The following is a 14,630-nucleotide window of genomic DNA, read 5'->3' on the forward strand; positions in this document are numbered from 1 at the left end:
CTCTGATAATAGCCACTCTGATTATGCCAGGGCTAATACTATAGTAAGGCTTGAATACTAGCAGCTTTCTTATTTTGCCACCTTTCCGATCTACATACTGGGGCTGGAGGTAGTGGTAAGCAATAGTCCCAGAGTTGAAGTGCCCCATTGAGTGTGTGCAAACCTAATAACTTGCGTGGTTTAAGGGTTTTCCCCAGCTCTTTTCTAATCATTGCCCATACTAAGAAAGGTTGGAAGTAAAATGTCTTCCAGGGTTGGGGAAAAAAGTGGTTAAAGGGAAGGTGAACTTGAAACACAACAGATTTTTGCTTGAGCAAATCTACACCTGCAGATTTGCTCGAGCTAAAGTACGGTTCAAAAATATTTTCTAGGAGTACTATTTCCTGATCTACTTCTGTAAATTCTTGGAAATTAATGAAATATGCAAATCTGCACTAATGCAAAGACATATACCATGGGTGCACTTTTGTGACTTTCTTTAAGAATTGTCCCCCTACTTACGTCTGGAGTTAACCAAGACCTTTTTGTCTTTTTAAAATTCTAACTCTCTCTTGCCCCTCCCTCACCTCTGCTGGCTTCACTGTTGCTGTTCCTACTTACAGAATCCGATCCTAACCAGGGCCTGGATAACCTCACGGGTGACAGGTTCTGCGCTCTACAAATCCATATTACATTACAATGATTGCAAGCTGCTCTTTCACAAGGAGCATATCGGCACACAAAGTAGTTTTGTTCAATGCCAAATACTACTCTGGCAATGTATGCTTTTTGTGAGCAAAACTATTTTTGCTTTTTGTTAGTATTTGTTACAGTAGTGAGGGCCCAGTAGCTCCCACAACAATAAAGTTTTACAAAAGCCATGTCCAAACAAGGCGCGCATTGACAAAACCAAAAGACTGACCACCGATGTCAGACCTATTAGTTTTGCCAATGCTTGTTTTTAGTTATGTTTCCTATAATCGTGCTGAAACTGGTTACACTGATTTTCCATTATCAATCACTTTTGGAAGTACTAGTATGCATCTAGACTGTTTACTGAATAATGCTTCAAAGACATGGTACCTATAATTTCACAGTAGCTAAGCAAAAAATGTTTTTTCCTAGTTGCATTACAGTGAACATTTTCTTTTTGAAAGAAATACATCATCAATCTTGCTTTGAAGCTTCTGCAAATATTTGCATTTAACCAGTGAGCATTATATGTTGCCTCATATTTTTAAACTTTGCAAAGAGTGTACTTTTTGTTTTTTTACTGGAACCACTATCAGTAGTGCAGTCTGAGCTTATAACATGTATTTAGAATGCTCACCCTAATAATAAAAACTTTGTATTAATGACCCATAAATACAACTTTGAACAGAATTAACATATAGACACAAATATCACCTCAAATGCAGACACTGCCTTTCCCAGCTCTGTAATGTGGTACTGTACATTGCCAACCAAAGGGTTTACAAGGGGTTAGGCCTACTTGTCCCTGGAACAAAATAAACCTAAAAACCTTTTGTCCTTGACCCCAAACAATATGTCCTGGGTATCTGGCTATAGCAACTTGATTCAGCCCTGTTGTTTCTTCTGCCTACCGCCTCTGTGAGCTACCATAGAAAAGCTCCAACATGTACTGTTGGCCATGGCAGGAGTTTATCTGTCACACACATTTTGTGTGGTATTGCTTTGTTTTAAGATATTGGGGGCGGCAAGTAAACTGTTATCTTTGCCATGCTCCCGCAACCTCACTAAAACTCACTGACTATGCATGCTCTTTGCTCTGACGTGCACGTCATTCCATAACCACCATAATCCCTTGTGTCTGGAACATCATTGGAACACATCGTCTGCATGTGCTTTGTTTTTACATTGACGTCAGTCAGGCTGCAGCCGTTGTCTTTTTTTGGTTTGGAGTGTGACGGTGACATGCACACCATGTTTTGATGTGCATCTTTTTGGACAAAACTCCTTTGCATTGGATGCACATGTCACAGAGTGTATTGGTGATGCTTTCACTCTATTGTGAAGTGCCTGTTGCATAGCAACCACTTTGACTTGGTAACGATTGGTGTACTTTCTCACTTTTCGAATACAGTATATATTGAAATGTTATATCCAATTAAATCGGTAATACCCTCACTCTGTAAAAGCAGCTTGTGTTTCAATTGATGACCGTCTTCCCATGACCTAACAACGATACATTCTGTGGTGACTAAATGATTTCATATTTTATTGCATTTATGAGCATAGTTATCAGTTGATTATGCAACAAGCAATTATCCTCCTTCTTACTCCGCCAAACTATGACTGGGAGCAATGGAAGGAAAGTTTTGATGTGTACCTTTACACCATTGATGGGGACTTGTTCACTCAAAAAAAAAAAATGGCTATTTTAAGGCATTTTTAGATTCAAAAGGTTGGGCAATTGAAATCACACCCCTAAAGAAACTTGATACAAGTTTTAAAGCTATGAACAATTTAACAATGGAAAGGCATACGTTTTAAGGGAGAGTACAACTGCCTGGTGAATCCATAGTCAAATTTATGGGAGCTTTAAGAATTTTAGCAGACTCATGTAAATATTTTTTAAAAAAATAAAATAAAAAAAAAAAAAGTGTGAGGAACAAATGATCAGAGATCAGTTAGTTGAAAACGTCAAAATAAGAACATGTGAGAGGCATTATTTCTACCATGACTTAAGCGTGGAAAAGGCTAAAGACATTGCCTCTAACATTGAAAGTACCAAATTTTTTTTGCAACAAAAGTCTATAGATGATGGTAAAAATCAAGTTAAGGGTGGTGAAGCTCTGTCGCTCCTGCATGTTAAGAGTAGTCATCAGAAAGTTGACAAAAGGCAAATGTCTGGTAAAGCTAGAGTTTTAGAGTAGGGGAGAGGGGTGTCAGCCTTTTGCATGTGGGTAATGCTCAGTGTTCTCGTTTTTTGTGTGTGTGTGTGTGTGTGTGTGTGTGTGTGTGTGTGTGTGTGTTCTAAACGTAAAAAGAAACCCCTTTTTGCCAAGGTTTGCAGATCCTCATCAAAACATACTAGAAAAAAGGTTCACAAATTTGATTCACTAATAAGTGGTGATAAGAATTCGAGCTCCAATGAGGATTTTAACAGTTGAAAATGAAATGGGTAGTCTGAAAAACAACACTGTGCTGGCAATATCAAGTGATGTTATGAAAGAACCTTTTTGTCAATCACAAAGCAGTGAAGTCAGTGTAAGAGTCATGGCTGATTCGGGGTACTATTTACCCCAATAGCAGAAAAATTGTGCACTACGCAGTTCATAATGTTTTATTAAGGGAATCCCTGATGTGACCAGTGGGTTGTGGTGGAAAATCTATTAACGTAATAAGAGAATTTGATGCAGATTTCATGTCTTAAGATAGTTCTGCAACAGGTGTATTTTATGTTGCCAAAAATGATTCCTGTTTATTAGTGTGGCAGGAGCAAAGACATTTGGCAATAATTCTAGAGCCCAACAATTCCGAACAAGTGCTATTGAGGAAAGAATACATTTTATTGTATTCCATGGAAAATACAGATTGGGTAAATATGTTTCCTGGTGTGTTTTCATGAAAGGTTAAGAGTAGTGAAAGGCTTTGTACATAAAATTCACCTCAAGGCACACGGTTAAACTATGGCTCATCTAATGCATAGAGTACCTATGACTGTTCAGTCAGCGTTGGATAAATTGTGAGAATAAAATGTGGTAGACCCTTCCGAAGGGTCAGAATGTTTGACACCAATGGAACCTTAAGAATGTGCGAAGGTTTGTGTGATATGAACTAGAAAATTTGTATAGCTCGCCATGCTTTACATAACGTAACAGTAAAGCTTAGCACTTTGAAAGTTTGCAAAGTTTTTACACTATAAGATATGGCTTTTGGATTACACCAAATTAATCTACATACTGAGTCAAGACATCATGCCTTGTTTATCACGTTATCGGCTGTTCTAAACATATGGATTTTGATTTAGCCGTGGTATCCTCTGTATGTTAGTTTAATTGAAGGATTGTTTGAAGGGTTTTCCAGCATTCCAAGACGATATAATAGTACTTTCTGCGATTCACAAGGACCATGATGAGAAGGTAAAGATAGTGCTGAATATATTGAAAGAAAAGGGTGTTACACTTAAATTTGACAAGTGCAAGCTTGGTGTCCCAAGTGTGGACTACTTGGCTTACAAGTTATCTGCCAAGGGTGTTCATCCCAAAGGTAATCTGGTTAAAGCAATAGAAGATTTTGCCATTCTCAGGAACATGGATCAGCTCAAATCGTCCCTTCTGGGGAGTTGACACTGAACAGGTGTTCTGTTCAGTTGAAAAGTGGAGGAGCAATAAAAGATGCTTTTAAATCTTGTTCTTATGACACATTTGCTCTGTGTTCACAGACAGAGGTCAGAAGTCAGTTTTTCTCACAATTAATTTTCCTTCTGACTGCAGAGTTCCAGGACTTTGTAAGGTGAACTGTGTGACCTGCTGATTAGAATGTGAAATAAAAGATATAGGATGTTGGGTTTTTCCTAACCCACAACATTTAAATTACTAAGTCAATTGTGCAAACATTTCAAAATATATTTCAGTAGTTGTGAAAGCCCTTTTTTTTAACATTTCCGTGTGATGAAAACAAATCGGAATACTTTACATGTTGATGTGCAAAGGATATGTTTTCTGAAACCCAATTTTCACAGGTTGTTAATACACTATATTGTTTTATCAGTAAAGCTGCAAGTTAGTGGAGAGGTTTTAGGACATTTCTTGGAAAGTTACTGTGTGTAGATGACAATATATTACCACATCGTGGTTTAGTAGTATATTTATTAAAACTGAGTGTTTAAACAAACTGAGAAACACTCTTGCCCTGATGGCAATGTTGTTAGTAAACTAAAATAAGTCCTAGGTTATGTGGGCTAGACCTCATGGGTATGTGAACTAAATTCTTGTGATGCATGCACCAAACTTTAGTCCACTTAATCAAGCAAAAGAGGTTTTTTGTACTACAGAAATGCTGAGCTCACATATTTGAAGGTGCACTCATATGTGAGGATTAAGAAAACGGTGACTCTGTAAACTATGTGCCTAGGATCACACAATTTGAGACCCGTTTACAGGTCAAGTACATTACAGTTAGGTCGAGTAGATTATTTAAGTTACTCGACCTGCAGGTCTAGTAACATTTTTATGATTTTTCGAGCACTGATAAAACACTTGTCAGCATCATATTGATGGATGCTAGTGAAAGAGGTGTAGGTGCTGTGATGTTTCAAAGACGGGATGGCAAATAGGAAGTAGTAGCCTTCACCTCAAGGATTTTAAGGAGTGTTGAGTCCTCCTGCTCAGTCATTAGGAAAGAGGAATTAGTGTGCTGGTGGGGTTTGTCTCATTTTAAGGCTTATCTGTCAGGAGCCAAGTTTGTGATGCGTGATGATTACAAACCCCTCATCGATGTATTTACCACCAAGGGTGCTTCCAGATCAACTCCCAGGAAAGCCAAGGGATAGTACACGAATATGACTATGTGTTGGGATATGTTCCTAGAGTTATGAACATTTTGGCGGATTTTCTTTCCCACATTCCAGTGGATCATAAGGATGTGGATGAGAGGAGAGAGAAAGTGATGATATAGTAAATGTATGTACAGTTGATTGTCACACTGAAGGAGCCTTTTACATGAAGAATGGTTGGATTCCGGTGCATTATAGCAAAGTCTTTGGTAAGGTTAAGGAGTACATGGGTTGGTCGGAGTGCGGACGTGTCAATGAAAATACAGTGAGGGGTTGGCATCAGTCTGAAGAACTTTCAGTTCATAATGATTCGGTTCATTGCTAGGATTTGTTAAGGGTTTATTCAGGTTTGGTGGAGAAACTTTTATTATTAAGGCACATGGAACACATTGGAATGTGAGCAATGAAAACAAGATTCAAGAAAACAGCCGGTAGGCAGGTTTGAACAAGAATGTGGAGTGATTTGAGCAAGTTTGTGTGGCTTGTGACGAGTCCAAAGTGACAGTTCCAAGTCTTGTTGAATCAGTATCATCTCCTGGGAAGGCATGGTCCAAGTTGGCTATTGATGCCATAAGCCCAATCAACATGAAGAGTGCAATCATTAGGTATGGCATTGATTTTTACAGTCAGTTGCCTGAAGTGAAATTTGTGACAACGGCTAGTGTGGCCAAGATCATAGAATTCTTTGAATCTGTCTTTGTCAGGGAAGGTTGTCCAGAGGAAAGTTTGCCAGACAACAGTACCCAGTCTACCTCTGTGGAACTTGAATCATTTTTGCAATGTTTGAGGTGAAACACACAAAAATCTCCTTTTTTTTATCCTAGGGGTAACAGATCGTTTGAAAGGTTAAATAGAGTGTGGGGTATTAACAAACAGCACTTACTAGAAGTGATCATCTCCTCAGTTTTATATGGTAACTAGCTTAACAAAATGGTTATAGTTGAAACAGTTTGAATATCTCTGTGCACAAAGAACTAATGGGTTAATCTAGTTTAGGAGATTTTGGGGACTGTCTAATTCATATGTTTAACAATCCTTTATTTAAAACTGGGTTTCTTACTGTTGCCGGAATTAGAGTATTTTCGAATGGCTTACTTGATGACATGAATGCACGCTTTCAACTTCGTAACCTGAGTATTTTAAAATTCTGCTAATCCAAAATAGCTTTTAAAATGCATCATTATTCTCCTTATTTAAAATATTGTTTCCTACCTTTTACATCCCCACAATACATGAGCAGTTGATCTGTGCATACTGTAGGCTCAATGTATTTTTCCACTGAATATGGTTACACTGCCTTTTGCCTATGCTTTAATTTTTTTATGACTAATTGTATTTGTCCTAATTGACACCTTTGTACTTCTTTAGATTCATATATGGATGTTATCCATATAGTACTTTTTTAGGTCTGGTTAAGAGACTGCTTTAGTTGTATAATCAACTTCATATAATACCAAAATGTGTATGTGTGTGTGTATGTATGTATATGTATATGTATATATATATATATATATATATATATATATATATATATATATAATCTTGTTGGCGGTCATCACTAGGTAGTTATAGTTAGGGCCATAAAAAAGCATTTTTACTTGCCTATATCTTTGGCGTGGTTGACGAATCTTCAACAAATGTTCCCAAAAAATTTGCCGCTCACATGAGCTGCTGTGTTGACAGTTTCGGGATGATCCGTCAAGCGGGGGCGAGAAAAGGTGGGGAAGTCTCAAAACGCTTTTAACCCATTCATTTTTTCATAGGGAATTTGGAACAGTGATCGGCAAAAACCACTGGGCTTAATTACAGCAAATTTGGCGGAAAGCTAGGGCCTGGTCCAGATAGCGATCTTTTTGTTATTTGGTGTAAATCTGTTCAGTAGGGACGCAAAGGCTCCACGAACCCTTCCGATCTCGTGCTGAGATCTGATTGGCTGCCAATACTCCAAAAAAGAAGAGTTGGCAGCCATGTTGAGACTCAGCAGAGTCCCAGAAGAAAAGATGTAAAAAAGAAATTTTTTTTTTTAAAAAGGCAAGGGTAGGGACATCCTGATTCCTTAGCTCTGGTGCTGAGGTTCTAGAGGGACTTCCGCCTGAGCTAAAAAAGCATTTTTTAATAACCATTTTCACCACGATTCACTGCAGATCCTGTGGAAAAAAATTTTGCAGGCCCCCACGCTTGTTTAAATGTAGTCCCCGGGTGGGCTAAATTGTGGGGCCATTGCTGTTTTCACGCAGCCCTGGGGACCACCACCTCCCCAGGACTGTCACCAAGTTTAATGTGGGTGGCGGGTGTCACCCCTGCCCCCTATGGGGCTTCAATAAAACAATGAAGAGGGTCCATTTTTGGACCCCCGAGCCGTGGGGACCACCATATCCCCAGGGCAATGGTCCTTCTAGGGGGGCCGTGTGGCCTCCCTTGTAGAGCCATAGATGGCCCTGGAGACCGCCACCCCCGGACCGACTCCTGCTATGTCTCGGGTGCCCACCCCTGGGTAATAGCTGTTTGCTTTTGCTTGATGGGACCTGACAGCCTCCACCAAGCAAAAGCAAACGAAGTCCACTTTCTGACAGCGGGAGCTGTCAAACAGCTTCTCCTGTCCAATAGCAGACTTCATCTGTTTCCCTGCACACAAATATTCATGCAGGGAAACAGATGAAGACATTGCTCCCATAAGTAGGGAGCTGCTATTTAAAGCAGCTCCCTGCTTGTGGGTTCAATGCCGACTCCCGCAGGACACGAGGAGCCGGCTAAGATAGCCCCCACAGTTCTCTTTCTTTCAGAGAGAGTGTCACTACGATGATCTCTCCATAAAATGACTACAAAGAGCAAGACTAGCAAGTTGCTTGGTACAAATGTTATAATTACTTTTGGATGCAGGGAGGGACAGGGTCAGTTCTGGCCTAATGGTCACAGTTTTCTGCTGTCACTCAGGCTGAAGGTTCAAATCCTAGTATCACTTGGCAGCGTGTTTGTTTATTTACTGGTGTTTTGACAGTTAAACCTTCCTAGTGCTAGAACCTTCACATTTCTTTCCAGTCACATGCGTGAGTTGACAGTCATAGGTATGTCTGAAAGCATCACAGTAAGGAGTCACCTATGGCCTGAAAGTTCAGTCACAGACCCTCGCACTGAAAGTTGAGGGTTCTTCTCCAGGTGTGTGCATGGTCAAGTTTCTTCTTTAATTTCTTTTAAACTTCAAAGGTTTACGTTTCCTACTGAAAGGTGATCGCACTCTTTAACTGACAAAAACATTTTTCTTTCCAATTTGTCCTGAAATATTTCATTCTCAGTATATCATTCATCAAAGCATCAAAGCCTAAATCGCGCTCTCTCTCTCTCATTCCCTCTCTTACTACCCCTATCTCTCTTTAGTGGTTAGGGAGGTTGGCTGCAGGCTAGGCCCTGCGGGCAACCACCGCTGCTCACGGCCAAAGCTGGAGCGCGGTGGTGGTTGGATTAGCATATAGTAATGAAAGTTACTTTAAGTTTAAAAAAAAAAAAAACTAGAAATTCACTGAAAAAACAAAAGGTTACGGTGATATAGTTAGGCTCACATTTTAAGCGTACCAAACCATAGAAATTCACCTGTTATAGTTGGTTATCTCAAGTAAATGTTACTCGTGCCCTTAGGTAACTATAACTCCCGCCTTCGCCGTGCACTGCTAATTACCCCCACAAATTACAGCACTCGTGTCTTCTTTGATAACCATAATTGATCATATCAATGTAATATTTGCTGTGAAATTTTTGAAGTAAAAACTGTGGCTGGTGGGGCAAAAGTTATAGTTACCTTAGGGCACGAGTTAAAGTTACTTGATTGTAACAGGTGAATTTCTATGGTTTTGTATGTTTACAATCTGAGCCGTCAACCATTGGACTGTTCATCCGTCATCAGCATTTTGTTTCTGCCCACTGCAGCATGGGGCAGTGGTTCAGCCAACTTCAGCCATTGGCACTCTTTCCACTATTTTGTAATATTTTTTCATCCCGGATTATTAAAACTGTTTTAAGGTTACACAAATCCAAAGCCAGTAGTGAGTTTTCTTTGCACCAACAAGGAACCATAAACCTGTATGAAGTGCATTAAAATGAAAATGGGCCTTTCTACTTTAAGTACACCTGCCTACTACAAAACACCCCTAATGTTTTACTAAAATTATATTTAATATTTATTTTTTATTGTAAATTTGGCTGCAGAGTTTTTACTTGTTGTGGCGTTTACATGCAATGAAAGATAAAACCAAAATAACCATCACATTAACTTGTCAAGCTCTGGACTGCCTACTATGACAATGCTTGTTTATAGTCTGGAAGTGATCTGTATGCATGAATAGCATTCAAGTTTATCAGTGACATTGGGGTGATTTACTGTTTGCATAATGCCTGTTGTGTTTGCCTCTTGCTTGCTGCTCTCTCTCCCTTAAACAGAAGATGGAATGGTTTACATCTTGTGTTGACTCTCGCTCTTTTATATTTACATGATTAATCTTTGTTTTATTTTATGCTTTGATTTTAAAATTCTGGATTTCAGCATAAGTACATGATCTCTTGCATTTTGTTTGTAGCTGTTCATGATTGGGACTCCTAGTTTTATGATATGTAGTCTTTTTAACATTTCCATCTGTATTTATCCATATTTATTTTGTGACCATTTTATTGGTATTTATCCATCAAATTTTTGTGTTATAAGGAGTTAATTTGTATATTTCCACATTTATTTAACAGATAAACATGCACTCATAATTTAATGCCTATCACATTTTAACACATTACACAGACAAAAAGAATAAACCCATGTTAACATTTTTTGCATATTATATTAACATAAGTTCATGTTGTGATAAGCAGTAATTTAAGGCAATCCCATGGAGCTTTGTAACTCCCCATGCTGCCACTATTTACAGCTGTTGACCATGCTGGAAACATGTACAGCTATTGGCCTGTAAGTTATTAGTGTCAGCATGGCGAGTTAGTCAAAAGAAGCCAAAGTATCTGTATTTTTCTACTTTTAAAAATAAATAAGACAGGAAACATAATGTTTTCTGTCTAAATGTATCTGTAAAATTCAGAAAAAATGGAAAGTATGGAGTCATTTTCATGATTTACTAACTACTTGGGAACAGTCACCTATATAGTAGTGGTAATATTAAAAATCTGAAACTTGCTCTCGATATGCAGTTATTAAATGGTTTAAATTGTAGCTCATGTCTATGTGAACTGTAATTTTTCTTACCGTTTTTCATTACAAGAATGAACCCATTCAGAAGTACGTAAAAGAAGCTATTTCCCGAGACAAAGCTACCCAGTTACTTCGACCATCATTGGGAAATGCACAAAGAATTCGTAAGGATCTGAGAAACTCCAAGTTGGTTAACCAGCAAGAAAGCCGCTATCGTCTAGTCTCTACTCACCGGCCCAACCATGAAGGAGAAACAGAAACACTTCCAAATGGGGGTGATTCAAAACAAAACGTTACCCAGGGAGTGGGAGAAGAAAAGAAAACTGCAGAAAGTTCAAAAGAAAGCAATGCCATTTCACAAAGTCCCGAGCAATGTGGAGACTTCCAGTTGTTTGACATAGTTCAGGAGGAAACTGAAAAATCACTTGATGCATCTGCAGCTGCAACATTAGAGGTATGTAATGGAGAGGTCTGTAATGGTGGACTTCATTTGAGAGGCAATTCATACTACCCAAAACTGTCATGGTAATAACTTAACTTGTTCAAAAACCCAGTCTGAAGAAGTGAAATTGATGAATCTTTGTTTGTTTACATCTACCATTAAATTCAAATAACAAAGAACTTTAATTCTCAGATGTAGCATGTGTATCTCCCATGTATCCATCTGCATTCAGGTGATGTGTGTTAACAATACAACTTCAAGAAGTTGTATTTGACATCTGCTTGGAATCTTTACGAGACAAAAGATGGAATGTTTTGAATCCCACGTTTCTACTTCTTCTGGCCTCAGAAGTTACTATTGGTTGAGCTGGGCCTCAGATGGGGGGGTTTCCTTTGTAAATGCAAAAAGCGCTTTATGCAGGATTTCTTTGAGCCAGAAGATCGTTTTGCCATTCCTCTCACCCTTCCCTTGGATATTTTTAACAGAATTATAGATCCTACCACCCTGTAGCAAGGTTGTAATACCCCTTAAAGTGGTTAAATCAGAAATGATGAATACATTGTTTGTTTTGTTTTGCCTTTCATTCTTTTTTGTACCAATACAAAACGTTCTTAGATTTTATACATCAAATAGAGGCACACCTTGTAATGTTACTGTGCCTTTCGTTCTCTGTTGTGTGCAGAATTGCAAAGTATGTTGCCAAGTAGAGGTTAATAACATTAGAGCAGTATTAAAAAAATCATACAAAAATAACTGCCCCTTAAGCTACTTTACAGAACTTGTGCTAGTAGTATATATAATAATGTGACATGGAAAAAGTAGAATTCTTTCAGCATTTCTGTTTCTGTCTCCTTCTTGGATAGTCAGTCATAGATCATGACTTAGCATGCAGTGGGTTGGGGCCTGGCCCATTTTTAGAAGAGAGGAGAAAATCCAATTTCCAGTTGGCCATTCAAGAAAGGCTTCTTTGACTAATTTATTTTTGTCCGGGGTACTTTTTGAAAGACAGGAGGTTAAGAAGCATTTGAAGTTGAGGCTAGAGAAGCAGCTAGCCCTTCCAGAGCCATTTGTATTGTTAATTGTATTTCCCCCCCCATGCATGAGGTTTTGAACAACTTGTAAATAAGGTATCACTGTCTCTCTACAGCAGTCAAGTGATCCAGATGTGATTCTCTGCAACTCTGTGAAGATGATTCGAGAGCGCCTAACTGTGTCAGATACTTTGGAAGGAACACAGCATCAAGATATTAATGACTATGTGTATGATATTTATTACATGGAGGCTGCCACCCAGGGATGGATCCAGGATATCCTTTCAGTGAAGCCCTACACCCAGGAGTGTGAACTGGTAAGGATAGTCTTAATATTGGGACAGGTATTGAAAGTTAGTTGATGATCTGCTTTTTTGCTGCCACCCAAGGACACTTGGTCAAATTTGTGGTTCTGGCAGTGGTTAGTAACGACTCGCGTTACTGTAGATTCACCAAACGGAGTCAGCTAAAAGCCTCACATTTTGTAGTTTGATGGGCAAATGGAGTTGACTAATCTGCTTAGAATATAGACTGACAAGCTGGTCTGCCATTTTTAAAGACCATTTTCATAATTTGTTTTTTTTTGTTTAGGCAAAAAGGACTTAAACGTCTTAATCCATTCTCTTACTGATGCTTATTTTGAGAATCAGTGTGTTCAAAAGGCCACCGCAATTTACATTCCTATTCGACAAAGTCATAGGTCAGATAGCGCAAACCTTTATCAAACACCCAGTTGTCAGCTTCTTCTTTTTATTAACTGATAATTTTATAGCGTTTGAAAAAACATAAGCAAAATGTTTGTGTGAATCAGCAAGCGGTAAACCACTTTTTTACTATTAGTGGCAGTCCTGAATAAGCAGTTTATTTTCAATTTAAAAGTTGTGAATTCTGACTTCGAGATCTACACTTTCCCATTCAACACCAGGTCAGGTTTTCGTAACTAATTTTTCATATTTTCATTAGGTAAAGGCCACACTCTTTCTCCCTTCTTATATTTTTTATTTTTATTCAGGTGAGGTTGCAGTGCAAAAAAAAAAAAGTCTTACTAAATCTAGTGACAATAAGTATTTATGACATTCCCCATTGACAGTTTATCACATGGAAGTGGTCAAAACCTTTGATGGTTTTATATTTATATTTATATATATATATATATATATTTATATTTATATTATTTCTTCAACAGATGGACTGTTAGCCATCTGACGGCTGCACTGATCCCATCACGTATCTCCCAAATCTCGAAATCAATTAATTCCAGAGCGCTCGTATTTAGTTCATGAGTTTATTTTCTTGTACAGGTAATCCAGAGTCCCAAGTAAAATGTCTGTCAACGCGTTTCGGCAAAACGCCCCTTCTACTGGACAGTTTGGCTACTCAGCCGACATCAATTTCATACAACTTTTAAGTCCTTCATTTGTTTCCATAACACTATAGTGTACTAAAAAAGCGGCGGCCATCTTGAAGTATGTAATAATGATTATTTAAATACAACGCTTAATCAAAGGATGAACCTACATTAATACCAATTTTCACAGATAAGATCAGAATTGAGATTAGAAAGTCCTAAGTAATAAATATTAAATAATAAATATAATAGGCAAAAAGACAATAGCTTCCAATAATTCATAATGTTTGATCATATAAGAACAATACTCAAATAACAGGAAAAATGCCCGTATAAATATAAACGAAGGAACTATAATATCATATTTCTTAATTTTTAAATATTTAAATTATCATTCGTTATATGTATAAATAGTTATTAATAACTAATATCCTGTATTAAAATTATGTTTGACAATAACAATGATTGTATTGTAATGCTATAGTGTACATCTAATGCCTATATAATCAAATCTGATTCCTCACTATCCTTATCTGTATAATAGGTGATTCCATAGACACTCATGTGGATAGGTTGTATTTAAAAAAAGGGCCTTAGCAAAAAGTGCAAAGTGCTGAAAATTTAAACTAATAATAAGTGCAAAAGAGCATATAAAGTGCATTAAAGTGTTGCAAAAACTCCAATTAAAGCAACCAGTTCTATTAATCTCTTGGTCCATATTATAATCTATATATATTTATATATCTCTATAGATGATATTTAATATTCTACATTCGCCAAGTTACAGGGGAATAAAATCAAACAGCCATCATCAATGGCACAGAGCAGATCTGTATACGAACTTATTCCATCTAAATTTCATCAGACTGTAGTATGAACTCAAAATAAGGAAAGTTAATCAGTCATATCCACTTTACAAATTCCATCATGGCATGTTCATCTAAGTTAGTTATGATCTTCTCACCCATCTTCCCAAAAGGGGAATGTAAGTAACATACTGCTAAAATAGCACTACTGTTTTTAAAATTAGAAAACATAGGGAGTCTCTTTTTAAGGTATAACTAAAAGCAATAAACGAAGTATTCTCATCTAAGATGAACATGGAGCTCAGCATCAAGATTGTGCCC

At 37.8% G+C, this 14,630-nt stretch overlaps 1 protein-coding gene across 2 annotated transcripts in view; it reads left to right on the forward strand.

The window, feature by feature from the left end:
- SLC7A6OS (solute carrier family 7 member 6 opposite strand) overlaps window positions 1–14,630 on the forward strand; it is an 86,537-nt gene that overhangs the window by 4,418 nt on the left and 67,489 nt on the right. Inside the window, exons 2-3 of one of the 2 annotated variants that reach the window (XM_069217247.1) lie at window positions 10,753–11,136; window positions 12,272–12,472. In XM_069217247.1, coding sequence (XP_069073348.1) covers window positions 10,753–11,136; window positions 12,272–12,472 — 585 coding nt within the window. The remainder of the gene's footprint in view (window positions 1–10,752; window positions 11,137–12,271; window positions 12,473–14,630) is intronic. The other variant, XM_069217248.1, reaches the window with a different exon arrangement.

Source organism: Pleurodeles waltl, chromosome 12, assembly GCF_031143425.1.
Source record: "Pleurodeles waltl isolate 20211129_DDA chromosome 12, aPleWal1.hap1.20221129, whole genome shotgun sequence".
Lineage (NCBI taxonomy): Eukaryota > Metazoa > Chordata > Amphibia > Caudata > Salamandridae > Pleurodeles > Pleurodeles waltl.